Source organism: Mytilus edulis, chromosome 14, assembly GCF_963676685.1.
Source record: "Mytilus edulis chromosome 14, xbMytEdul2.2, whole genome shotgun sequence".
In the NCBI taxonomy this organism is placed as follows: domain Eukaryota; kingdom Metazoa; phylum Mollusca; class Bivalvia; order Mytilida; family Mytilidae; genus Mytilus; species Mytilus edulis.
Window position 1 is genome coordinate 58,304,638 of NC_092357.1, and position 27,657 is coordinate 58,332,294.

A 27,657-nucleotide genomic window follows, 5' to 3' on the forward strand; every position below is an offset into this window, starting at 1 on the left:
TGATGAAACAGGAGTATTTCAAAAAACGTCTCCTTCTTTTTCTAAAACAGTTCATCGGAAGGTACCAAGACCTTGTTGATAAATATTCCGTATCAACTTCTCAAATAATACACGATGGTCTTGATGTATAGATTCTTCGTACTGATGTTGTTTATCATCTTAACAACGTGTTTTATAGTTCTTTCATTTGTCTTTGTTCTATTATAAATATTACTTTTACTGTTGAATGGTTTCACGTGATATCCGTTTCACGTGGCTCGGTACTTATACATCTCGTCAATGTGTTTGTATTGGCTTTCATTTTGTTGTGGTTTGTTTTGTATTTGCGACTTTTTGTATTTCTTTTGTTCTTATAACGTGACTCTGTACTTTAAAAGATCCCGTCAGTATATTATTGTTCTATTATATGTCATTATGATATATTTCTATTATGAATTACAATATACGTTGAACCACAAACGTCAAAATCATTCAATCGCGTAGTGGAATTAACTATTTTTGGATTCTTATAAATTCTATATATAACTTTTGGACTAGTTTAAATCTCGGTCTATTTCTTAAATTTATTCTTACATACTCTTGATTTTTTAACCCTGTATGCTAACATTCCCATGAAAATTTTAAAATTGTTTGTACGCACATCGAACGACAAATTTATGTGACGTATAAAATTTTCTGACGTCAGACACTCAAATCAATAAATGTGTTCGTAGATAGTAGATGTTTTTGTGTTCTGTTAAATTGTTCCTTTTAAAATTGTTAAACGATGATGACTGATGTACCCATATTTTGACTATTATATTTATTGTGTCTGTTTATTTAACGCATCAATGTAAAAATATCGGAAATTGATGACACTGTCATTAAAGTGAGAGGGTTAGCGCTATAGAACCAGGTTTAATCCACCATTTTCTACATTTGAAAATGCCTGTACCAAGTCAGGAATATGACAGTTTTTGTCCATTCGTTTTTGATGCGTTTTGTTATTTGATTTTGCCATGTGATTATTGACTTTGCCAATAGACAACTTTCGAGTTAATCCATTCCGTCAATGTTTCTTTGATTCTTTTGTACCTGAGTCACGTGATATCAATGAACTTGGGGGCATGTCTATTTCCGGTTTGTATTGTTTACATTGGAAACCCGGGAAATTTGCAATTGAAAAACATGCCCAAGTCTTACTGTGCAGCGGAGGGCTGCAATGCCGACGAATGGAAACGAGGAAGATACGGATTTATGGCAGGCATACGTTTTTTCCCGTTTCCCATACCTGCATATCAAAAAAAGAGATGGACTGACTTGATAAGGCGAGATAATTTTGTTCCTGGCAAGTTCTCCCGTCTGTGTTCTCGTCATTTTATTGATGGAGAACCAAGTGTGCTGCACCCGTATCCAGAGCTTTTCGCTTATAATAACTATAAGGAAGTTGATGACCAAAGGGGAAAATCTTCAATCTTGAAAAGGGAAACCACAGTTACACCACATTCACACAGCAATGATACTGATGTTAGAGAGGCTCCCAACATAAAACAGACAACTTCAAGATCATACCTGGTAACTACTTTCTTTAAAGTTTCAAAAATTTTAATACAAGTTTTTTCTGTTCTTTGAACAGTTTGAAAATAAGACTCCAGGTAGAAAATTATATAATTGTTCTTATCTTTTTGGGGCTTATAAGATAAGATAAGATAAGAAAACTTTATTTTGTTTCGGCATGAGTACAAATAAGCAACACAAGCTCTAAGGAGCTTTTGACCGAATATATTAAATAATATGTATTGCTTATTGCAGGTTGATGAAGAAGGCAACTGTCATACTATATTTTTGCCAGTTTCAAATGAAGTGACTGTAGAAACCACCAAGAATCAAACTAGCAGTGAAACAATGTTTCGTAAGTTTATTTACATGATTTAAGCTATTAAAGTGTACCCAAAATTATATCTAACTGCAAGAAAAATGTATGTTTTTCTTCATGCTGTCTAATTTTATAGCTAGAAAAATACATTATTGTTCTTTGGGTTTACTTTAAAGAATTAAGACTTAATTTAGTATACAATATTTTTCAGAGATGCCTTTACATCATGAGTACATAAATCCAATTCCTTATCGTCCTACATTTTGTGACAGTGAGACCCAAACAGATTTGTCAATGAATGATATATTTGAATTAGAGGCTAACATAAAGCAGATGAAGTTTGACCAGGAGAATTTAGTCAAGACAGAAGAAAAACCTTGTTTGACTGCTGAATTTGTAGACAAAATTACTTCTACAGAAAAGAATGTGTCATCATACCTTGGCATTCCTTCAGTAATGGCTCTTCTTGGAATATTTGGTAAATACAAAATACAATAATTTGCATTAAACCATGTAAATTCAGGGTTCCCATCATCTTTGCAGTAAACAGTCAGACAGTTTTGAAAGATTTTAACGTCTCCAAGTCTCAAATACACTCTAGTGAGAATCTTTACACTGTTTGCAACTCAAATCAAATCATTCAACTGATCATAAATATAAAAAAACTTCAAATGAGCATTTGAAAATAATCTCATATTAACATGATTCTTGGCAAATCTTTTGAATCTTCTTGTAAGTATTGGCTTCGTTCATTGTTGAAGGCCATACAGTGACCTACAGTTGTCAACATCTGTCATTTTGGTCTCTTGTGAACAGTTGTCGCATTGGCAATCATACCATATCTTCTTTTTTTATATTTAAATGATTCTAAATTATGAAGACCATGTGGTATGTACATGTAATAACAAAAAATATAACTGAGGACTATACATTGTTGTTCTGTATATGTTTATTAGTTTATTTTGTCACTGTGTTGCTGTATAATTGACCTATACCAATCATTCTATATTGATACTTTAAACCTTTCACTTCCATATGAGCCTGTGTTAGCAAAATTCATTATCTTCACTTATTTTTGTAACAGGTTCAACACACAAAGACAAAGTGTAACTCATCATATTTATAACATCACCTTTGACCTTGTTCAATGTATTTTTATTGACTTTTATGGCTCATTCTTCTTATTTTTAAGATTAATAATGTGTCAAGCCATAGACTGATAAATAATATTTGTTTTCAGCTATACTTGACAAGGCATCCCCATCATTGAAGTACTGGAGGGGACATGAAGGAACACATCATGATTCAAAATACCAGTTAGAGAGCTCAACAAAAAAACCTGGTCCTTCAAGAAAACTGTCTCGGTACAATGAATTTTTAATTACACTTTTGAAAATCAGGTTGGCTTTACCTTCATTTCTTTTGGGAGATATTTTTGGAATTTCAGAGTCAAGAGTTTCACAAATTTTTTCAACGTGGATCAATTTTATGAATACTGTTTTTACTCCTTTATTAAAGTCGCCAAATTCCAAAAAAGTCAGAAAACATCTTCCAAAATCTTTTAGAACAACTTTTCCTAAAACAACATGTATAATTGACTGTACCGAGATATTTATTCAGAAGCCGACAACACCATCAGCTCAAGCCCGTACATACAGCACATACAAGCAGCACAATACATACAAAATGCTTGTTTCTATTACTCCTACTGGAGCATTTAATTTCGTTTCGAATTTTATTTCTTGATAATATCAAAGCAGGAGATGAAGTTATGGCAGATAGAGGATTCCTGATTCGCGACTTGTTACTGGAAAGGAAAGCAACTCTGAACATTCCTCCTTTCACCAAAAAATGTGCTCAAGGAAAAGGCAGATGTCTTTTGAGTAGAGATATTACAAAAACTAAAAAAATTGCTAAACAGAGAATTCATGTGGAACGAGCCATTGGAGACTTGAAGAATTTCAAGATTTCATCAAATACTTTACCGTTGAGTCTTAAACCATTGTCAAATCAAATAACCAAAGTTTGCAGTTTTCTGTGTAACCTTCAATCACCTTTAGTAAAAAAATAATTATAAATTTGAAATTCACATTGTTTATTACAGTTTCTTCTTTTTCATACACATACATGTAATATACAAGATCTTCATTATTTGAAATATATATATGGTTTATTAAATCCATGTGTTTACTGGTTAAAAATGAATTTTTAGCTTTTAGTTTATCATTGAAAACTCTTTTTCAGCTACAAACATCTCTTATATTTCAGTTAAATATTTTTTGGAAATTCAGTTACAGTTAGGCAAAAGAATTGCTTATCTTTCCATGTTTCAAATTGAAAAAAAAATATTTGAGAAATTAATTTAAGATTGCACTTAAATGCCACTATTTCTTTTTATTTATTGATTGCTGTCTTACTTTTCATTAAATGTTTTTTGTATTACTTTTTCAACAAACCATCTAGATGTAATCTTTAAACTTTATTGAAATCCTCAATAACCTTTCACGGAAATTCAATTATACCCTTTATTTAGGATGTGTTTTAATATCAAGATGTACCATCAAGAGTAAAAATAATAATTTTCTTCCTCATTTTTATCAATTTAACAAAACTGGAATATTTTTTTGTATGCATCATATTAAATTTAGGTACATGTACAGTCTTGCTTGTGTTAAAAGCTTTTAAATTGAATAAAGTAAAAAAAAACATGTTTTTTTCAAATGTAAAGTACATGTAGGACATTGTAAAGTTTTTAGATATATTATCTATTTAAACAGTTAATTATACTTTGATTGACGGCATCTGTTACTTGCACTTTTCTTTTTACATTATGGTCACTCAATGGTAATTTAGTCAGATTGTATAGCTTGTACAACATATTTATGGAAAAATTTCTCACATTTTACAATGATGTCATTGTATTGATTTTTGTCAAAAATAGTTCTGTCGACTGCAATACCTTTCTTTGTGAAAAATACAAAATCACACCATTGCCTTTTACAAATCCCCATCTGACCTTGTATTTGGGTATGCCATGAAGATGATTCCTTTAGTCTTAGACAATTGTTCTCATCTTTGTACACATGGTAATGAGAGTCTAAGCAGGCATCTAGAGGGTTTTCATTTTGATGCATAAAACTGCACTTAATTTCCAATAAACCCTTCCCACAACAGCTGCAAGACACTACTCCATCAGGGGTGGCTCCCATGAATGGAAACTCTGTACAAACATAAAGACCACAATTGTCAATTTGAACATTTTTGTGTTTTGTCCTATACATTTCATTGTAAAATTGTCTAGCCACAGGTTCATTCCTTTTGCCAAAGTTAACTGAAGGACATGACAACATTTTTCCTGTCCTAATAGTTTCTTTAAAATATAGTTGGTAGGTTCATCATTAAATCTGAAATGACAGACAGAATGAAACAAAGAAGCTGTTATCCTACCCTTCCTATGCTCAAACCATGCATCATTGTCTGATTGCCCCCTTGTTAATTCCTCAATTTTAGAAATTATGCTGTCTGAATAGACAGTTTGCAAATAACTTGCCAAAGATTTCCCTTCAGACAATGAGCAAGATGATACAGCATCAGAAAGGGTAGGGATTTCAGCCTCTGCTTCATCCTCAGATGCATCACTTGGCGGGTCGAGGACTTGTAACACAAGGGAGTCTGTGCCTGAAAACAATTTGTACAAGTCTTTTTTAATACTTCTATGTTCCATTGTACTGGCTGGTTTGTAATTTTTGGTCATGGGGGTTCTTTTTAGCTTTGTTGAAGTGTCCCGCCTAATTTCCATTTCATCAATTTCCATTGGCTCTGATTTCTTCTTAGGTTTATCCCATGTGCATACCACATCTGTACATGCTTGTGTGAACCTGTCTCTGTGTCTTTCACTAAAACTCTCAATGGAAAACAGCAAAGCAATACAATGCTTGCATGCCCCATTACCTCTGAAATTTAAAGTGCATTTTGCAAACCCCTTTCATTGAATTCTACTAGACAAGACTAGTTTAATTAGCACGATTAGATAAACTTCAGTGAAAGAAGGTAATAGATCTTATATATAAATAATAAAATTTTATAACAACATAATGACTATCTTATCGGGGCCTTTTATAGTTGACTATGCGGTATGGGCTTTGCTCATTGTTGAAGGCTGTACGGTGACCTATAGTTGTTAATGTTTGTGTCATTTTGGTCTTTTGTGGATAGTTGTCTCATTGGCAATCATACCACATCTTCTTTTTTATAGACTCAAGAAAAGTGTTACTATTGGCACTGATTGACATGTATAATTTTATATCATTTGTGTATGCCCAATTTTTCATCAGCCAGGAGTTGCAAAGAGTAGTTATCATAGAATTCAGTGATAGAATTGGAATAAATTTTTACATGTTTTAATTCTGAATACTGCTACCATAAAAAAAAACCTGCATGTATAATGGAACCATGTATGCAATGAATACTATGAAGTACATGTGATTTTCATTTTTAACAATATTTATATTAATATTTCTATAATTGCAAGTTGAACGCACAAGCTAGGAGTATATCAGTAGTAATGTGTCATTTCTTTTCTGTGCATTTGAATGACCATGATGACATGTTTAGTACTTTCATGTCTGTTGTATCTTAGTGTCCAATAAAATTTACTAGACAACAACTTCAGTTCTCATATTATTTAAGCCAAATTCTTACATTGAAAACAAATAAAAGAATAGGATGAATGTATATAATTTAAATTAGTATAAAATACATATTTACTTTTTTGTTCACTCAACTTAAAATAAATTTTACCACATTCTGCTACATCTGGTTCTCAAACTTCAACATATCCGCATCATGTCTGGCATTAGAAAATACAGAAATCATTCACATTGTTGAAATAATGAAGCTAGTGAGAGAAACACAGAAATGACTGTTTTAAAAATAAAGTGCACTTCAATGTTTCTATCATTTGCCACAGAAACTAACGATTCAGATTGCCACTTTCTCCAGGTTGATTAAATTTCAATTGTCTTGTTAAGAAATGAGTAAAATAACTGTCTTCATTGTCTTCTAGCTAAAAAAAGCTATCAAGAGACACTTTCAATTTAAAACTTTGTAAGATGAATCAGCTACAGAATGTGTAACATGAACTACATTTTGTACATGTAATCAGAAATGTACATGTACATGTAGAAGCAGTTAATCCATTCAACATGATCACTGGTTGATATGACTTAACTATTTTATATGCTTTAAATCAACATAGTAAAAGGAAAAAGAGCAAGATATTTATTGAGATCACTGATAAAACATTATACCTGTACCTTTCCATACATGTATATTCAAAGAGAAGGGGGAAAACAACAGTATTCCTGGTAGCCTGTATGCAGTATTTTTGTGATTTTACTTTTTGTTATATCCAGTTGACGTGGCTCTGTACTTATGCATCCCTTTATTGAGTTATTGTTCAATATTTTTTTAACTATTTTTCATTTATGCTAATGTGCTTTGTGTCTGTAAATTTTAGTGTTTCTTTGATACATATCACGTTGTTCTGTACATCCCGCCATTGTGTTATTGTTCTTTTATAATTTTGTATATTTCTCTTTCGTATACGTATTGCTTATGCTTTGTCTATATGCTTTTTTGTGTGCCCTTAATACATAATGACGTGGCTCTTTTTCAGAAGAAATTCATAATAAGCATATAGATAAACGGCCAGTAGGACAGGGACATTTCTGTTTCAGATTTTGCAGTGAATATGTATCAAATAACTTTCATATTTTGAAAGACAAAATTATTTTATATCCCTACCATGAGGTTGTTCAATTTGATATATGCCTTTTTGTGCTTCTATGTTAAATATTTGTTTGTTTTAAAGTGAAAAAGATAAAACACAATGTTAACAGCTGTACCCCTCTCTTTTTACATTGTTACCTAATATGTCTATTTGTTTTGTTAACGCATATTTATCAATTATTGGAATTTGATGGAACTGTCACGCAAAGAAGAGGTTTAGCCAGCTCTAAAACCAGGCTCAATCCATTTTTTTCTACAAAAGACAATGAATGTACCAAGTCAGGAAAATGACAGTTGTTTATTGTTTAATTCATTCGTTTAATGTGTTTGGCCTTTTTATTTTGCTATTTGATGAGGAACTTTCCGTTTTGAATTTTTCCCGCAGTCCAGTATTTTTGTGATTTTACTTTTTAGTCCACTCTGTAGTAACTGTATTTTTGCAAAGTCAATGTAGGACCTTCTTAGAGAAAATTATGGGTCTTCAAGAAACAGTGGATGCCCTCCAAGGTTGAAAGTAGTTTTAGAATAACCAGAGTTAAGCAAAGGAGCACACATGTATATGATTTACTGTGGGAGAACTAATCCAGAAACGCTATGCTCGTCTACTGCAAATATTTACTTTAAAAATTATAAATTCAACTACCACTCATAAAAGAAAATTTTAATACTATAATTGTACATGAGATATAAAGCGCCAACCGTTATTGTAAATGGTTGGCAGATATTATATAAATACCAATTTCAAAGTCAAAGGAATGAAACTGTTTTGAAGTCCAAACTTTGAATAATCAAGAATAAGATTTGTTTGAATTAAGGATGTTGGCTCCTCCATTTTTTGATTTTTGACAGATTTTCAGAATCCTCTGGTTTTATCCATGTATTGTCATTATAAAATTTTGCCCACTAACCCGTACTTTTCTTTTCATAATTTTATTACATAAAGTTTAAAAAGCCATATTTCAAAATTTTATAAAATTCTTGTTATTTTTTCATAGTTTTTGAAACAAATAAGGTGCCAATGTTAAATATATGAAAAGTCTAGAGAGAATTATTTCCCGCCAAATTTTCAATGGCTTATATCTCGAAAATGAGCACACGGACCTTCCATGTTTTTCTACTTTTTGAGTTTCTTTATTAATATACTATAAATTCATAATAGTCTTTTAAAAAGCTTGTTATTTTTTAACAGAGTAGCGAACATCCTTAAATAAAAGCAGCTTCATTAAAACCTAATATCATAAATAATAATTATGAATCAATTACAATATATATAAATAGAATTGCAGTGTGTACTACAATAGTGAAAAAACATGAATGGTTAAATCTAGGTCACTTACTAAAAACAGCTGATCTCTATGTAATCTAATTTGAAACTTACTATACTTTTCTCTAAACGTTTAAAGGATCAAGTTAATCAATACACCTAAAAATAGTACGTGTGTACACAATATGACAGTAACCAAAATGGCCATAAAGTTCGATTTGGGATAATTCTAACATTATAAAGGGATAAATAAGGATTAAATAGGATGCATTACTAATTTCTGAATAAGGTAATTATGTTGTATTTATAGAAAATCATTCCGCATAACAAGCAAGTGTACAAAAAGTGAAAACATGTATGACCTAGTTTCGCGGAAAATACGGATGAATGAAGGTTATTATTAAAGGATACTGTAAATAATCTTGGCACAACAACGTACGAAATATTTTGTTCTTAAATTGGAAAATGCTTTGATATTTCATTTTACTGTTGTAATCAGTTGTTATGTTATAATAAATGATTTTTAACGTTGACTGAAATATTGTAATTGACTGTTGTTTCTGCGTACCGGTCATAAATATAACATTACTATAATAAATAAGTGTTAGTTTCTTTCGCAGCTAAAAACAATGTACAATTGCAGAAAAGACAATTACAAAACAAGTGTAATTGTATTAAGTTTCAATTCCTTTTTTTATTAGCCTCGTACACATCTAGCTGATATTCAGAGATACTGTATCTGGTCGTGGTGGCGAATCTGTTTCTTGTTTGGGTTTTAACTTAATCCTTTTTTTAATGATCAGCAGACAGATATGACTTTTGTATGTGACGTCATTAGACATGACCTCCTTTTCCGTGTCGTCTCAATAGAAAATTTAAGGAACATCAAGAACATTTGACGTCATAATCGGAGATAAATAAATAAAAAAAACTTAGAGTAAACAAACCATCTGTTAATAAAAATAACAGTTGCGCAAAAAGTAGAGAAGTTTCCTGACTACACTATCTGCTCTATTTTTATCATATGTTTTACAAAACTTTAAATTTTCCGAAAAACTAAGGATTTTCTTATCCCAGGAATAGCAATTAATAGATAACATTAGCCGTATTTGGAACAACTTGTTGGAATTTTGGGTCCTCAATGCTCTTCAAATTTGTACTTGTTCGGCTTAACAATGTATAACTATTTTCATTTGAGCGTCACTGTTGAGTCTTATATAGACGAAACGAGCGTCTGGCGTACTTAATTATAATACTGGTACCTTTGATAACTATTTACACCCATGGGTCGATGCCACTGCTGGTGGACGTTTCGTCCCCGAGGGTATTACCAACAAATTGCAAGTAGTTAGTATTTCGGTATTGACATGAATATCAATTTTATGGCATTTTATTCTATAAATTTCCTGTTACAAAACTTTGAATTTCTCGAAAAGAAGCCGGATTTTGAACAACTTTTGGAAATTAAGGGCCCCCAATGCTCTTCAACTATGTACTTGTTTGGCTTTATGACTATTTTGATCTGAGCGTCACTAATGAGTCTTATGTAGACGACACTCTCTTCTGGCGTACTAAATTATAATCCGGGTACCTTTAATAACTATTAACTATTTTTTTTCAATTTTTGGTGTTCCGTTAAATTTCAAATTGGTATTGCGTGTAATCGATGTAGTTCGTTTGAGAAATATAAAAATACAAATGAATAATAAAAAACTATATACAAAACATGAAGCATTTACAGTGTTCCGCTTTTGTATATACAGTGTAACCTTACTAATCCGACACCTGAGTATTCCAACATCCTACTTTAACCGAAACATTTTCATGGTTTCAAAATATGCCTATCATTCCAGAAAACATCTTAGTATTGAGGCCCCCAGCGTGTTCCAATGCTTTGTTCTTGTCATCCACTGTGTCGGACTACACAGGTTACAATGTACATGTACATGGTGTGTACCTTTTACTAGTAAAACTCCAATCTATGAACTAAACGTTAATTCTAAATATAACAATTCATCTTTATTTTTCAGCTTGCAGTATAAAGATTAAAGCTTTTACGAAGAAATGGATAATCAAAACGATCTGCAATTCTTATCCGTCAAACTATATCATCACCTTTCTGATGTTGTTGTTGGATCTGAAAAAGCTGTTAACTATAGAAGATACTTTTATAAATGCTTCGATGAAACCTCTCTCTTCGGACATTGTAAGGTAATTAGTAGCGGTAGTAAAGCAGAGGGTCTTGATCTTCCTGGTAGTGATATGGATTATATGTTTCTCCCTCAAGGTTATATGGTTGAAGAAAAGCTTGGGAATACAAAAGAACAGCATTTGGTGCTAGACACAGATAATGCTCTGCCAGGTTTTGCCTTAATAAAAATTTCGGATAATAGTGATTTTATAGGCAACATCAATGTCATACAGACAGTTGATGGACAACTCTTAAAAAACGACATTTTAAAACAATCGCGTTTTCAAGTTATGAATGAGGCTCCTTCAATGTTTGACCTTGCTAAAGTACTGAAACTGGACGTTCAAACACTATGTAAGGTTCAGGGTCCAGCAATAACTACTGCAATCGAAGGAGCGGCGGATGTAGATTTTGTTTATTGCCTCCCTTGTCGTGAATGGCCTTCAATTGCAAAACGTTGGTTGCACAGAAGTCGATGCTTCAAATGGCCCTCGTCAGATTTGATAACAGAGGCAATACATGAAGGTGTGTTGTTAGTACCCGTAGGAAGTAAGTCTCCTTCTTCTGAAGAAAACAACACTGAATGGAGGTTTTCATTTTCTTTAACTGAAAAACTGTTAGTTCACTCATTCAATCACACTCAGTTGTTGTGCTATGCCTTGTTAAAGATTGTTCTAAAAGAGATATTTAACAAAGTAAATATTTTTAACAAACTTTTATGTTCGTATTACTTGAAGACGGTTCTATTCTGGGTCTTAGAAGAAGTCGACCACCAATATTGGGTACCAGAAAACTTATTGCGTTGCTTTTCCTTATGTCTACAGCGTCTACATTATTTTATTTCATGTAATTATATTCCAAATTACTTTATACCGGAACATAATATGATTGAAGGGAGATTTTCAAAAATAACTGGAGAACAACTTGGAATGTTTGCAGAAAAACTTCTTATCGAAAATATATGGAAAGTGCTGTTGTCAATAGATTTACTTTCTGATTTACGCCGTGATACTTGCTATGTTTCGAAACCCTTAAAAGTTATTTCAGAATTCGATAAAACCATAATTGCTATGAAAATACCAGACTGCACTCAATGGATTGAAGATATATCATGCAGATCATTGAGTTTCTTTGTTCACAGAATTCGAAATGAGAACTGTGAAAATTTTTTCAAAAATATCTATGCAATTGCCTTACTAGACCTGTGTAAAAGAAAAGCAATTTCCATTACAATGCGTTCTATTAATTCACAGAACATCAGCAATAAGTTCTATTATTCTAAATATAAACAATGCTTATTCCATCTACTGCTGAATTTAAGCGGCGACGCCGTGTCCGGTTGGTTACTTCTTGCTACGTTTTTCTACTCTTGTCAGGAATATCGTAAGATGAATGTTTTACTTCAACTTTCAGAGGAAATTATATCTCGGGATATATATACAGTGTCTATATTAGGGGACTTGTCTGCGGTCAAGCAAACTACTTTTGAAAAAAAGTTAGTTCCTAGTAAACAATTCCTCAAAAGGTTAAGACATTCAGTGATTATATATTTTACTGTTCAAAAGAATGAACAAAATGCTGATAGTTTTATATTTCACCAAGACCTGTCTATTGACGGAGAGGATTTTTTTATGGGAACGCCATTAGTTTTTATACGCTATCTTACATTCTTATATTTTTACAGACAAAACAATACAGAAGGAATGAACAGTGCAATTATGATGTTAAGGGAAGCTGTTGAAAAATCCCCACAGTTAGATGCTTCTTCCATTACTAGAAATTATTGGTTTTTGGGACATGCATTGTCATTTATTAATGATAATATAATTGAGCGTATTGAAACCATCAGAAGCATGATTTCCGCTGTAAAACCTTTTGATGTTACAGGTTTAATACAATATTGGACGGCAGATTTTGAAAATATTATAAGCCCTCTTTTAAATGTTTATCGAAAAGATTCATGAATACAACCACAGTCAAGCTCACGCCTTTCATAATATATATGGTCGCCTGTTTTTATATTACAAAACTGACCATAAAGATTCCGTTCATATTTCTAATGTGGAATCTTTAAAGGTGCGAGGAATTCTCATTATTGTTTTATATGATAATTTGACATGCACCAACTAAAAAAAAATTAAAATGATTTTAATATTGGTGATCTTTACAATGAAAGCTGGTCGTAGATGCTAGCTTGAATGAATTATGTGTATAACCATACTATTGTTGGTTCCAGACATTATGATTTGTTATATATCTATAAAGAAGATGTGTTTTGTTGTGGTTTGACGTGAAACGGAACTTACTTGAGCTAGAGAAGCCCACTCATCGGGAGCGCCATATTGATATAATAGCATTAACACTTTCTCTCTATTTCAGAGCTGAAACAGTTAATTTCTACACCAAAAACGTTGTACATCATTGTGATATCCTGCTTTATAGCGGTTATTTGGTTGGTGCGATTAATACACTACATGCACCGTAAACATGTACAATAAAAACACAGTGTGGTTAATTATCCAATGATTTAACGGACATCGTTTGAATCTCTACATCACAAGGCAAAGTAATTGTAACTGATATTATAGGATCAAGTGTAAATAAAAAAATAAGGAACACAATGTACAAACAATTATATCATTATACTTAATAACATCATCCACTACTTGTTTTTGCAGTTGATGTTGATATTATTCAACTTTGTATATTGCAGAAATCGTCAGAAACATGCATGTTTAATTACTCAATCTTCCAAACGGTTTATAAGATGTGATTGTTTTCTAGGTAGTTGGTTTAGCTCTTTTGTGCGCATGTTTCTGTTAAAGGTTATGTAGAAGGGAATTTATAATGCACGTTATCGTTTCAAATGTTTTGAATTCGATTAACTCTAAACATTAGATATATGCCAATTACTCAGGAATATTTAACTGTGTAAATCCGAAATAAAAGCTAAAAATGTTTAAAATGGTAGTTTTGTCAACTTTGCAATTTAAAAAGAAAATTGCAAAACTCCGTTTTTTAGCTTTATCAAAACAAAAATGTTTCGAACTGTTTCCTGAAGTCTACTATTTATTTTACTTGCCGTCATATAATACTGTAGAGGCTCAATCACTATAATTTGTTTTTAAAATTATTTGTCGGAGTATTTCTACTGACAAACAACGTTAAATGCAGGGTTTTTCATTTTCAATTTAGCAAGCTCATTTAGAGTATTATTACAATTTATAAAAAAATCACCATTCGTCTTCACTCTTCGTGATTCTTTAAACTCAGTAATGTACCATTTTAGATTTATTGAACTATGTCAAAACTATGGTAAAGCTTTCAGCTTTGCGTTTGGTTTTCCCTTTGTTGATTTTTTTATTGATTTGCTACGTTTATTTGCTTGGTACTGCTTTGAGTTCTTACGATCAATTTATTTATTTGTTTATTTCTATATCAATTCAATATTCAATGCGGAATCAAAAAACGTGTGATTGTTTTCTCTTTTACGTGGAATATGTCTTTCCTATATTATTCCTTGTTGTAGGGATATTCTCATAAAATCGTATTACGTTAAGAAATAAAACAGAACAGCTGTTAAAATTTTTTCCACTCCTTCAATACGACACACATAAAACAGCAGAATATACTAATTTTGTATATTTTGTTATACCTAATTTACAAATCCAACAAATAACAGATGTTTAGGTCAAACTCTTAATCGTCGACTATTGAAAATGTATCAGCAAAATAATAGCTTGAAACGCATTTATATACATATTAACATTTGCACAAACACATCATCAAAAATGATTTTGAAAGACCAGTTGATTCTACTTTAAATTTCAGCTTTCCAATTGTGAACTTTCCATTTCTAAGTAGCAACATTCGAGCAGCACCTGCATACGGGGTATATATCTCCCAATTGATACGATGTTCCCGTGCTTGCATTTCCTATCATGATTTTCTTGATAGAGGGTGACTGCTCACAAGGAAACTATCAAACCAAGAGTTCCAAATGGTGAAGTTGAAATCATCCCTTCGTAAATTTTACGGACGCCATCACGAGTTGGTTGACCGTTATGGAATAACCGTTTAACAAATGATATCGGATATGTTCCTTACGTCGTAACTACAATCCCCTTCCTTTTCATGAATTTGACCTACCGATTTAGACTATTTACCGGAATTGTAATCACATAAGCAACACGACGGGTGCCGCATGTGGAGCAGGATCTGCTTACCCTTCCGGAGCACCTGAGATCACCCCTAGTTTTTCTTGGGGTTCGTATTATTTATTCTTTAGTTTTCTATGTTGTGTCATGTGTACTATTGTTTTTTTGTTTGTCTTTTTCATTTTTATCCATGGCGTTGTCAGTTTGTTTTAGATATACGAGTTTGACTGTCCCTTTGGTATCTTTCGTCCCTCTTTTAGGTTAAATTTACTTAAGTGAATTGAAACATATGTTTATATAGCTGTCTTCAAACGAGAAATTGGATATATCGATACCAATATCCTCTTCACGACTTTCAATTATAAAACTAATGACGACCTTCCTTACATGGTACGATCATACAAAATACACATGTTTTTTGTTGTTGTTTTTTTGTATTCTAAAACTATCCGCTTTAAATCTGTCTTTTTGTTTGTTTGTATTCTAAAACTATCCGCTTTAAATCTGTCTTTTTGTTTGTTTGTATTCTAAAACTATCCACATTAAATCTGGAACCGGGGAAGTATAAAAAAAAACTACTTCAGTGCTCAATCAAACTCCAAAATAAACACTAAGAGCTATATTATATCGATATATTTATTATTGGTTTTCATATCCTCCCTAAATATCATATATCAGGAAGACTTAAGCAGATACAGTAAAGGTTAGATTACGTAATATTTTCTGATCAAGTCAAATCTTTTCATTTCAAATGATAAATGCAAACATTAAATGCATTCATATAGATTACACCGTTGGTTTTGCCGTTTGAATGGTTTTACAATAGTAATTTTGGGGCCCTTTACAGCTTGTTGTTCGGTGTGAGCCAAGGCTCCGTGTTGAAGGCCGTACTTTAACCTATAATGGTTTACTTTTTAAATTTTTACTCGGATGGAGAGTTGTCTCATTGGCACTCACACCACATCTTCCTATATCTATTAAAACATGATTTGATTATGAATAATTACATTACATTTTTTTTCCATTAGAATCAGTAATTTTGATTACCTGACATCAATCGCGAGGCACTCCAATATCAAATATAATTTCCGTATAAAATACAACAGCTATGACTGCATATGCTATCAGTGACAATACTAAATAAATCCATGAACAACACGAACAAAAAGCTTTATATAACTCTTAATTTGATGGTTGTAGCATAGAAATGTGATGAAACAAATTAAATGCCCCTATTTACTTTGTAAAAGCGTTAATCGTGCGCATATTTTTAACAGGAAGCGCAAGATGTGCTTCGGTCATCGTTTGTATACACCAATACAATTATAAAAAGGACGGTAAAAGATAAAAGCATGGCAATTTTTTATAATCAAAGCATGCATTTAATTATAACCGTTCAAAAACTAATAAAGGTCGTTGATGGATGTCCATTGCAGAGTTTGGATGATTCATGCTGTAGGTTCAATACAAATCTACTAACGTCAAGGCACCAGTGTTATTAAGGAGAGGACTGCAACTGTACCTGACTAGAAAAAATACAAACTGTACCAAGCAATTGAGCCATGAATTTGTAATATAAGAATATAATTACATTAGATGTATGTTTCATTATGATACTTCATTCTGATTGGCTAACTGTACATCACGTGTTATTCCGTAAGCAATTGCATTGCTCAATAAAACTGTTCATTCATGATAACACGTGGTCCCACAATAAAGTGCACAGGTGAATTAAATAAAACAATAATAAAATTCGTGTTTTCATGATCATTGCTAAAAAAATGTAATTATAAGTATTGAATGCTTGTTTTTGTAACTTCATAGGGTTGTACAAGCGTTGACCGTGCGCACATTTTTAGTATGAAGCTCTTCCGCGCTTTATACAAAATGAACTGTAATAGGCAAATGCACAAACGGTGTGTGACAGATGTTAAAATGTTTGGAGCACGCATACCTCCTTCTAGTATGCGACAATTGTGCATCATAAGAACCAGCTGTGAATTACAATTGAAAAAGGCTTGATTCACCAGTACGTACACAATCAAACGAGCGCAGTTCGGCAATGAACCCTTTATTAACCGTAATTTGATTACCACAATTCAACATTTTACTTTTTCTGTTTTACAGTTAGACATGTTAAAGTTTTTGTTCAGCCTAAGGGTGACAAAGAAACGAACAAAAATTGGGGTTCAGCGCTAAACTAATGTTCATGTTCAAATTGTATACTCTTTGTATAAATAATAAAACATGAATATAGTATGAGTACAACACATGTATTAAAACAAACAATATTACATCAATATGTTTCCAATAGAAAAAAGGGGAACGCAGAATATCTACATGTAATAAGATAAAAGTGTTGATATTACGGTTTCTTTTTTATTAATACATATCTTTTTGTTAATCCTTATTAATTGTCTAACTATGAAATACAATCGAATGGTTTAGGCATGAATTACTAGATGAGTTATTTCTTTATTTCAACAAGGAATAGTAAAGTGGCACTAACTTTTTTTCAGATAGTCAGTATTGATTCTTGATCTTCAAATACAGATTTTGGATTTATAAGGCCGAATTTTTCATGTATGGTTCAATCTTTCTCGGTCTTGGCGTTTGTGCTATTTTGACAATGTGGTTGGTGATCTGCATCTTCAATATGAAACGACACCTTTGTCCAAAAAAGCCAATACAAAGGTGTAAATGGTGTAATCGTCTCCAAAACGAACCAGTAAAGCGCCGATCACCTGTAAAAAATCGACAAAACTTCCCATTGAAAGTGGCCTTTAACCTGCAACAACAAGAAAACGCAATAGACAAAAACCAATATTGTGAACCAGGGGAAGCAACAAGTAGCGTGTGAATGTCAGAAAATGAAATTGACGATGACTAATCATCACTGTAGTGTAAAATAATAAAACATACGAAATAGTAATGTATGAGCAACACAAGGAGAATTATCCCATAAAACATGTCTAAAAATGTAACCGTAAATAATAATTTATCTTCTTTTCCAGTTTTCTGTAATTTTCTTAAATCCACATATTTCACCCAAAATAACCTTTTCCTCATATTATATTAAATGTAGATTTTTAATATGTTGTTAGTACAAGCCTATATTCTAATTTGCACTTCAAAAACCTTGCATTGTAATAAGTTGCAGGTTGAGTGATTTTAGAGCTAAATTGACTGAGCTATATTACAAGTATTTATATATGTAAAAATTGGCATTAGAATATGATATAACCAACAGGAACCTCAAAGATTAGACAAATCAACTATAGGTCAACCTTACCTGATTGGAATATGATATAACCAACAGGAACCTCAAAGATAAGACAAATCAACTATAGGTCAACCTTACCTGATTAGAATATGATATAACCAACAGGAACCTCAAAGATTAGACAAATCAACTATACGTCAACCTTACCTGATTAATTTATAACATCAGTATCTATAACTTTCAGACTGTTGGACATCAACACAATCTTAAATGTATCAACTAATTTGTCACCTCTGATCTAAACTAGCAAATAGAAATATGCAGGGTTAACAATGAATAAATAAACGCATCACATATACAGGGATTAATTTTTGTATTTACGCCAGACGCGCGTTTCGTCTTTCAAAAAAGTAACGCTCGAATCCAAAAAAGTTAAAAAGGCCAAATAAAGTACGAAGTTGAAGAGCATTGAGGACCAAAATAAAAGTTTTGCCAAATACAGCTAAGGTATTCTATTCCTGAGGTAGAAAAGCCTAAGTATTTCCAATATTCAAAAGTTTTGTAAACAGTAAATTTATAAATATAACCATATCAATGATAATTCATGTCAGCACAGAAGTGCTGACTACTGGACTGGTGAATTAAAACTCCATTCATCATAGATTAAAATGTGTACGCCAAACGCGAGTTTCGTCTACAAAAGACGCATAAGGGACGCTCGAATCAAAAAAATTAAATAGGTAAAACAAAGTACGAAGTTGAAGAGCATTGAGCACCCAAAAGCGATACTTCCTGACAAGGTATAGTCACACAAACATGTGACAATTTTATAATCTCGACCTGTGGGAATATAATAGACACACATAGTAGTTTTCAATTAACTTCGGATATAAACACTTAACACTATTTTAGTATCGATGCAATTGATATTGGATTTCATATATTTTTTTAAATATCAGGAAGAATGAAGCAAAGGTTAGATTACAAAACTATATTCTAATCGATCCAACTAAAATGTCAATTTATCAATAATGTGAAACATACACACACTCAAAGATGACCTAATTATAACTGTTAACAATAATAAATAAAAAACCCAAAAAAATCCAAAAAACTCGCAGTTAAAATGTCCTTTGCATTTTATATGTTCTAAAATATTTTCAAATGTCCTTATATCATTGTCATAACAACAATCCCGAGTTTTCATTTTGAAAAAAAAAAAATTGACCCAAAAGTCTTTAAAAAGAAGTTTAAATCTATCGTTAAACATGTAAACACCGCAGCTTCCTTAAAGACGAACACACATACATTCTTTGAACAAAAGAAATTAAAAAGTAAAACAGAAAAATTATATGAAATAGGAGTATTGACATTTTCACAGACAATATAATATGCAACAATTTCACCTTTAATGGTGATCATTACCTTCAAATTAACGGGATGGCTATGGGGACGAAAATGGCACCGTCTTACGCCAATATTGTCATGGGCAAATTAGAAAAAACAATTTATTGCAGCATCTTTATCCAAACCTTTGTCTTGGTTCCGTTTCATTGATGATGTTGACATGAAATGGATTGAATCTCAACAAAAACTGGATGATTTCATCCGACATGCAAACAACGCCCACCATTCAATTAAATTTACGTATGAAATTTCCGACTCTAAGATATCTTTCTTAGACACAACCATATCTATAAAGGACGGTGTCATATCAACAGATCTCTACTGCAAACCCACAGATAAGCATTAATACCTTTCTCCCCAAAGCTGTCACCCCATACACTGTACAAAAAGTATCCCGTACAGTCAAGCTCTCAGAGTCAAGCGGATTTTCTCCTCTGAGGAGGCTGTCACGAAACGGTTACAGGAACTTCGCGTATTTTTGACAAAACGAGGTTATAAGAAATTGGACATAGATGAGGGGTTTGCGCGCGCTAATAATAACAGCCGCAATGACCTCTTACAGTACAAACGGAAGAGGCGCAGCAAAATAGTCATGTTTGTTCTTACATACAATCTAGCCTTTAATAACCTTTCACGTTTAATCCGTGCCAATTGGCAAACTATTGCCAAACACCCTCAATCATCCAATATTTCCCAATCCTCCTGTCTTAGATTTTCGAAGACCAGCAAGTCTGAAAGACGTATTTGTTAGAGCTGACGTATCCTCAAATAAAAGCTGTTCAATTGCAGGATGGTGCAAGTCATGTGGTAACATACGTTGTCTGACTTGTCAACAAATACTGAATATTCAAACATTCACTTGCCTCTCGACTAGGTCTACGTACACTATATATTGCAATATAACTGGCAAAACCCAGAATGTTGTATACCTCCTTCAGTGTCGATGTGGCATGCAGTATGTTGGCGAGACAGAGCAGCCATTCAACAAACGCATGAATGGTCATCGAAGTGACTACACTTGCAAACCCGACCTACCCGTAAGTCGTCATTTGAGATCACCTGGACACACACAAGCTGATCTCAAAAACCTTACAATCACAATCATAGATCACAACGAGGGTTGTTCGAAGTTCGACAGGGTCGCTCGGGAAAGATTTTGGATAAGAAAGTTACGGACAGTTTCCCAAGAGGGCATAAATGAAAAAAACATAGAACTAGTCCCTCATTTTCCTGTCATCACCTGTTTCCAACAATGCCGGCTTTAGTACTTGCTTTACAGTTCGAAATTATTTTTAAAAATAACAGTTTAAAGTACAGGGCTCCATTGATTCGGGATGGATGTGTAAGTACGTAGCCACGTTTAGTTATTTTACCTTGTTATATAAAACTTATTGTTTTAATCATTATTAGACTGCTATTCCTTTGGGAGGCTTAAATATGTAGTTTCTGTTGTGATTGCCCTACCGTCGTCAAATTTATACCATCCTGGATCGGTTAGGACATTTTTTATCATTTTGTTTGAGGACTGCCCTCAATGCAGTTATAACATCTAAACTGTCACAACCTTTGGAAATCTAAAGTTGTGCCAGTTCACAACGAAAATAACTATTTTCATTTGGCATATCTATGTTACCTTTGCGCCGTGTTTGGAAATTTAAAAATTTTATCAGCGTATGTGGTGTTCGTTTAGATTGTATAAATTCAAGATTTAGAAAAAGTATCTCAGTTTGAATATATTGACATGATTCATTTGACATCGTGCTATTATTGAAGAAGGATATCTGTTATCCGAAATATCTAATATTTGTTAATTTTATAGCTATTTAAGGGTGATGTTGTACCCTTTTTGACTTGTTATAGATATATCTATATATATATATATATCACTGAAGAGACATTTATTGTCGAAATCCGGATCTGGTGTACTTAAAAAATATTGACACCGTATGTTTGTGGCATAACATCTTGGCCACAAGTTAAACTTTTATTTCTGTTTAATATTAAATTTATATTAAGATCCATTTTGTTACATCTTGTGATCAATTCTATTTGGCAATTGCAAATGGCAGTCAGCAGGGTTAAAGAACATCAGTTGTTCGACCTGTTAGTCAAATGCGTTTTGTTTAAATATACTTTTTCACCTTTTTGGTCTTTTGGAAAATGTTGTTTGTGCTGTTTTTAGACCCTTCTACAACGAAATGTGTTTACATGCACACGTATAAAAATTGCGGTTGTTTATCCAGCGCAATCATAGGTTTGAACGTAGTTTTCAATTTAGACTCGTATATATACAACTCGTCTAAACATCAACCCAACAATGTTGGATCTGTAAATTTGCTTTCGCAAATTTTTGGTTCTTCCCTCGCCGGGATTCGAACCCATGCTACTGTGATATCGTGACACCAAATCGCCTGCACTGCAGCCGTCCCGCAAGACCACACGACCACCTTGGCTCTAAAAATAGAGGTTTCGATGGCCGTGTGTTACCTTTCCTCGTCAGTTTTAATCTAGCCGCGTACTGCAGTACATGATATATAAGGCATGAAGATGTTATTGTTACAGATCAGTTAAATTATCTATAGTAAAGGATCCTACAAAGTAATATAAGATACAGTCACAGAAAATAATTATATTTATAAGTATGTCTGAGTCAGTGACAACTCTACAACAGATGTATCCATCTGATCGCCATTAATGATGGTGATACATGGCTGTGTACATAATGTATATACAACTCGTCTAAACATCAACAACATTGGTTCAAATCCCGGCGAGGGAAGAACCAAAAATTTGCGAAAGCAAATTTAAAGATCTAACATTGTTGGGTTGATGTTTAGACGAGTTGTATATACATTATGTACACAGCCATGTATCACCATCATTGATGGCGATCCGATGGATACGGTAAGGACATTTTTTATTATTTTGTTTGAGGACTGCCCTCAATGCAGTTATAACATCTAAACTGTCACAACCTTTGGAAATCTAGAGTTCTGCCAGTTCACAACGAAAATAACCATTTTCATTTGGCATATCTTTGCGCCGTGTTTGGAAATTTTAAAATTGTATCAGCGTCTGTGGTGTTCGTTTAGATTGTATATAAGTCTGAAAATTACACCAAACAGTGTTAGACTTAGATTTTCTACTGACAAATTTTTGTCCGTCCCTAAGCGGGATTCAAACTCACACCTTTGATACACTACAGCACCAATCGCTTAGCCTCATGTCCAGCGCTCTAGACCACTCGACCACATACGCTATATAAAAATATAACTTCAATAGTCGTAGTGTTACCTTGTCACGGAAGGTGAATCTAGAGATAGACATGAAAGACGTCTTTTTTCAGCGTGTGTAGATGTTCATATCATTATTTTCATACACAATGTATTTATTATTTGTCAGCGATCTAACTCAACAAATTCTATATATAATATGGGATCATGATTAATTTCATAATACAGTCACTAGAAATAAGTATATTTTACAAACAAGTCTAAACAAGTGACAAACCATACAATATACGTGTCCACTGGATCTAAGAGTGATAGAGATACAAGGTTAATGCAAAATATTGATATAAGTCTGAAAATTACACCAAACAATGTTAGACTTAGATTTTCTACTGACAAATGTTTGTCCGTCCCTCAGCGGGATTCGAACTCACACCTTTGATACACTACAGCACCAATCGCTTAGCCTCATGTCCAGCACTCTCTCTCTATATATATATAATAAATTCTAATATATCAGATTTCTTTAATGTTTAACACTTCAACATTGCTAAATCTTCAAACATTTTAAAATATCTGACTATATTTTACCAGCATTGTCTACAAAATAAATTTTGTAATCGTATATCCGTTAGTTTTCCTCTAAATTTCAAGTTGATTGACCTAACGAATTGCAAAAGGCTATTTTTGGCAAAATACAATCACGTCTCTTTTATTTTCTATACATTGATTGACATGTTACATTTCGTTAAAGTCATAAGTTTGTCTGTTTAATCTTTAATCCTCTCGTGTGTGTTGAATTTATAAGAAACTTGAGGAAATCTCGTGTGATATTTTATTGTCAAAATATTATCATTGCAAAATAAAGAACAAATTTTGCAAATGTACTTGCAAATGGGCATTATATATTAATTCAATGTTCTAGATAATGGATTTTTTAAATTATATGCATGTATATATTTATTTATATGCAGATGTGATTACTCCGGTTGAACATATTTACTCAAATTTGAAATCATTTGATATATTAAAAAAAAGTATTTATGTGAAATTTTAGTTTTGTCTGAAGTGCATACAATTTGACGAATTTAGCTTGCATGTTTCCGTATCAGTTGTAAACCAATCAAACAAATTAATAATCAGGAACTTTGTTTTTAAATGTTTTCATGTGATGTTTATAACGATGCAAGTAGACCTTCTTATATTTGTGTATGTCACAATTTCAGAATCATGGTCGAAATGCAATTGTTTCAGTACTTTCTAGCCTATATTTGTGTGCATACTACAACAGAGTTAGATTTAAATGGCCATAATGTGTGTATGCAATATGTAACAGTCAACGTGTATGTACTAAATGTTTCTTTTTATAATAATTTCCTGTGGATTAATTTTCTTTCGAGGGTATCAATTATCCTAGATTTAGGAAAAAATCCTTTTTCGTACATGTCTGATTTTGGTTGTTTTGCTAAAGCTTTGAACTTGAAGTTCATCTTTATCCTCAAAGTCAACAGAAATTAGAATGCAATGGATAATGAAGTATTCAATGTTAAGTTAAGTTTGCAGAAGAGAAGTATTTATGCAGCTTAAACATTGTGTTATATGCATCGGAATGTTTTAACTGAATTCGTTATATCGCAAACTTAAAATGAACAATATAGTACTTCAATAATCTGTCATGCATAGTATATTTACCATTATAGAACACTTGAGACATAGTTTCCTTTAGAAGCAATTCTTTTTTAACTATAATACGGATAATGTAATGAACCCAGTGATTCATTACTCGTTGTAATAAATAACATTCATTGTAGCTGCTGATATTGATATTTCACAACACAGTATGCTCTATATTTTAGAAAATCCGAGAAAGTTAAAGTGATACAACTGATATGCTGTCCTGACTTTTTCCCAAAAAATGGGACATGCCAACGTAAGTTATTGTGTTTTAACAATTGATCACGTTTGTTGGGTTTGCTTTATATCAATTGTGTTGTGTGAAACAGTTAAGCCGTTGCTTTTTGTTGCATTGACAGTACAAATCTTTTGTTAGCGTAAATCACACGAAGTAGATATACACGGTACTTAAAATGCACACACTCTTAACAAAAATGAATGAAATTAGTTACAAAGGTTTTTTGTTGTTGTTTTTTATGAGTTTGGAATTCAGTGCCGATAAACACTTTTGACATAGATGTCGTGTCTGATTTGAAATGTATATCAAAGGTTTATTTCAGCAAGGTATATACATGTATGGAAACTGATTCGATGATCAGTAACGGTTACGCTATATTTAAAGGAGATAGAAATTATTTTGAAAATAATATTATTACAAATCCCAATATAACAAATTTCATGATTACATTTCTTGTAGGATATTTGGCAAATCTTGTCAAAAAATGAAACTAACTTTCTTTGAGTTATTACCGATTGACATATACAATATTTGCATCGGCAAGCAACATTAGAACGCTGTAATCTTTTCATTACAGCTTGTCCTGCTGGATATCACAGCCATAATTGCAAAGAAAAATGTCTCCCTAGTTATTACGGTGTCCAGTGTAAACAACAATGCAACTGTTCATCTGACGAGACGTGTCACCCTCTACACGGCTGCATCTGTAAAAATTTTAAAAAATGTGCACAAAGTCAGTTCTATTCGACAAATGATTTTACTGTGAAAGCTTTGAGATCGTAAGTGTTTTGAGGTTGATAATATTTTTGATTTTGGAAAATTTTACCTAAAATTTGTAATCGATGTTCGAACAATTGATGGACGCATTCTATTCTGTTTATAGGGTTATACCATTTTTGATACGCTATAGTCCTGCAACAACTCTGTAATGAAAACGACAGATTCGCATAATTTACATTTCAAAGTATCACTCTTTATTAGCAGGTACATTTATTTGACAATAGGTTCAATTTCTTTAAATATAAAAATAAAGATTAAATAAAGTTCACATCAATATGGCCGTCACATTTAAAGACGCCATCTTCGAAAATACCTTTGTTTTTTTTATAATATTGCAGTAATACAAACCAGGCAAAATTGTACATATACACTTGAAAAGAATTTCATGTTTTTTTTTTATAAACAATTACTCATATAAAATACATTTATTCGTCAAACGGAAATACTTAATAACATTAATATTGTTCAAAACGGCCGAATAGGAAAGTATTGAAACACAATATGAGTGAACTTGATTCGTATTGTTCATCATATCAAAGAGAGAATGTCATAAACAATATGCAATGAAGAATTGGTAAAATTTATATATAGATATAGGAAGATGTGGTGTGAGTGCCAATGAGACAACTCTCCATCCAAATAATATAATATTCATTTCAACAAGGTTTATCCAGTTTCTCATTTTTGCTTTTTTATTATAGGAAATGCATTTACGAGTTGTTAAGCAATGTTTGCATGTAAATGTTTTTTGATTACACACATGGGGCTGTTAAAACTTCTTATCATACGTTAAATTAGAGTATCTGATCCAACTACTCCATGTTGTTCATGTTTTGTTTTACTTTACTCCTATTTGCATGTGTATACAACTTATTCAACTGACTTTAAATGTACAACTTAATATTCATCTTGCGGATTTTCTATTATGACTCAAAATGTCATAAAAATCAAAATTCCGTCGAAATGACTTATTTGTTGAATATGGATAGGTTTACTTTTAAATTAAGAAAATATTTTGCTGGACCATGACATAGAGCGTAAGGTTGAAACATTTATAGAAGCTAATCCCTTTTTACATGTTACATGTGTCTTGAGAAGTAAACGCACTATGCATGGTATTATGTTTGATTGTTTGCCCAATTTCTTATTTTAAATGGAAATATTTATGTTACATTTTAGACAATTTATCGATCGAAAACTGAAAAAATGTTGCCCTAATTATCATCAAGTGGATACAAAGAAATGTCAATCTAAATACGACAGAGGTAATTGTCATTAATTATCAAAATATCAAATCCAACTGACCATTGCTTTACAACCTTAAACATTTTCCTATCAAACATTGATTACATACATGCCTTGTTAAATTCTAAATGTATTTTATCATGTTTATGTCTTTTCTGCATTTAGCTGAATCGTATGGATTGATTGAATGTACAGTCAATTGTTCATTTTGGCATCAGCTGGAAAGATGTTCAGTCCGATGTACTGGTTCTCCATTCCAGCTTCGTGAAACCGAAAACGATTGCGAGTGTGTTTTCACGCATGAATCAAATGAAATAAACATATATAGTAAATATGAAAAAGTAAGTTTAATTTGACTGAATCACAGTTAACTACAGATTCCATAGTGAGTTGCAAGTTGAAGATGACATTTAGTAATAAAACATGAAATACACTTTCGTTTCATAAAAAGAACATCAGTTGGTCATCTTGACCACATATGAGCTCACTTTGGGATTATGTCTTTATATCTCAAGATTTTGTCTTGCCTTTACGAACTAAGATGACGGTAATTAGAAGATTAAAAACTCCTATTGATAATTTGATATTTAGTTTATTCACGAC

The 27,657-nt window shown here is 32.3% G+C and overlaps 1 protein-coding gene, 1 long non-coding RNA gene and 2 pseudogenes across 2 annotated transcripts; 3 read left to right on the plus strand and 1 right to left on the minus strand.

Moving 5' to 3' along the window:
* The first annotated feature begins 1,023 nt into the window (after positions 1-1,023).
* On the plus strand, positions 1,024-4,372 carry LOC139503734 (uncharacterized; annotated as a pseudogene).
* A 30-nt stretch (positions 4,373-4,402) lies between these two features.
* Positions 4,403-5,940, minus strand: LOC139503735 (uncharacterized; annotated as a pseudogene).
* A 3,174-nt stretch (positions 5,941-9,114) lies between these two features.
* Positions 9,115-14,001, plus strand: LOC139503737 (uncharacterized). Its single transcript, XM_071293581.1, has 2 exons — positions 9,115-9,198; positions 10,940-14,001. The coding sequence occupies exon 2, from the start codon at positions 10,974-10,976 to the stop codon at positions 13,062-13,064; it is 2,091 nt and encodes a 696-aa protein (XP_071149682.1). The 5' UTR covers positions 9,115-9,198; positions 10,940-10,973; the 3' UTR covers positions 13,065-14,001.
* Positions 14,002-24,350: 10,349 nt separating this feature from the next.
* On the plus strand, positions 24,351-27,390 carry LOC139503590 (uncharacterized). The gene is made up of 4 exons (XR_011659135.1): positions 24,351-24,460; positions 24,974-25,047; positions 25,607-25,762; positions 27,220-27,390. It is a non-coding gene; the product is annotated as an uncharacterized lncRNA (long non-coding RNA).
* Positions 27,391-27,657: the final 267 nt, after the last annotated feature.

Coding starts and splice junctions, on each gene's coding strand:
- LOC139503737 (XM_071293581.1), top strand. CDS start 10,974: ATGGATAATCAAAACGATCTGCAATTCTTATCCGTCAAACTATATCAT.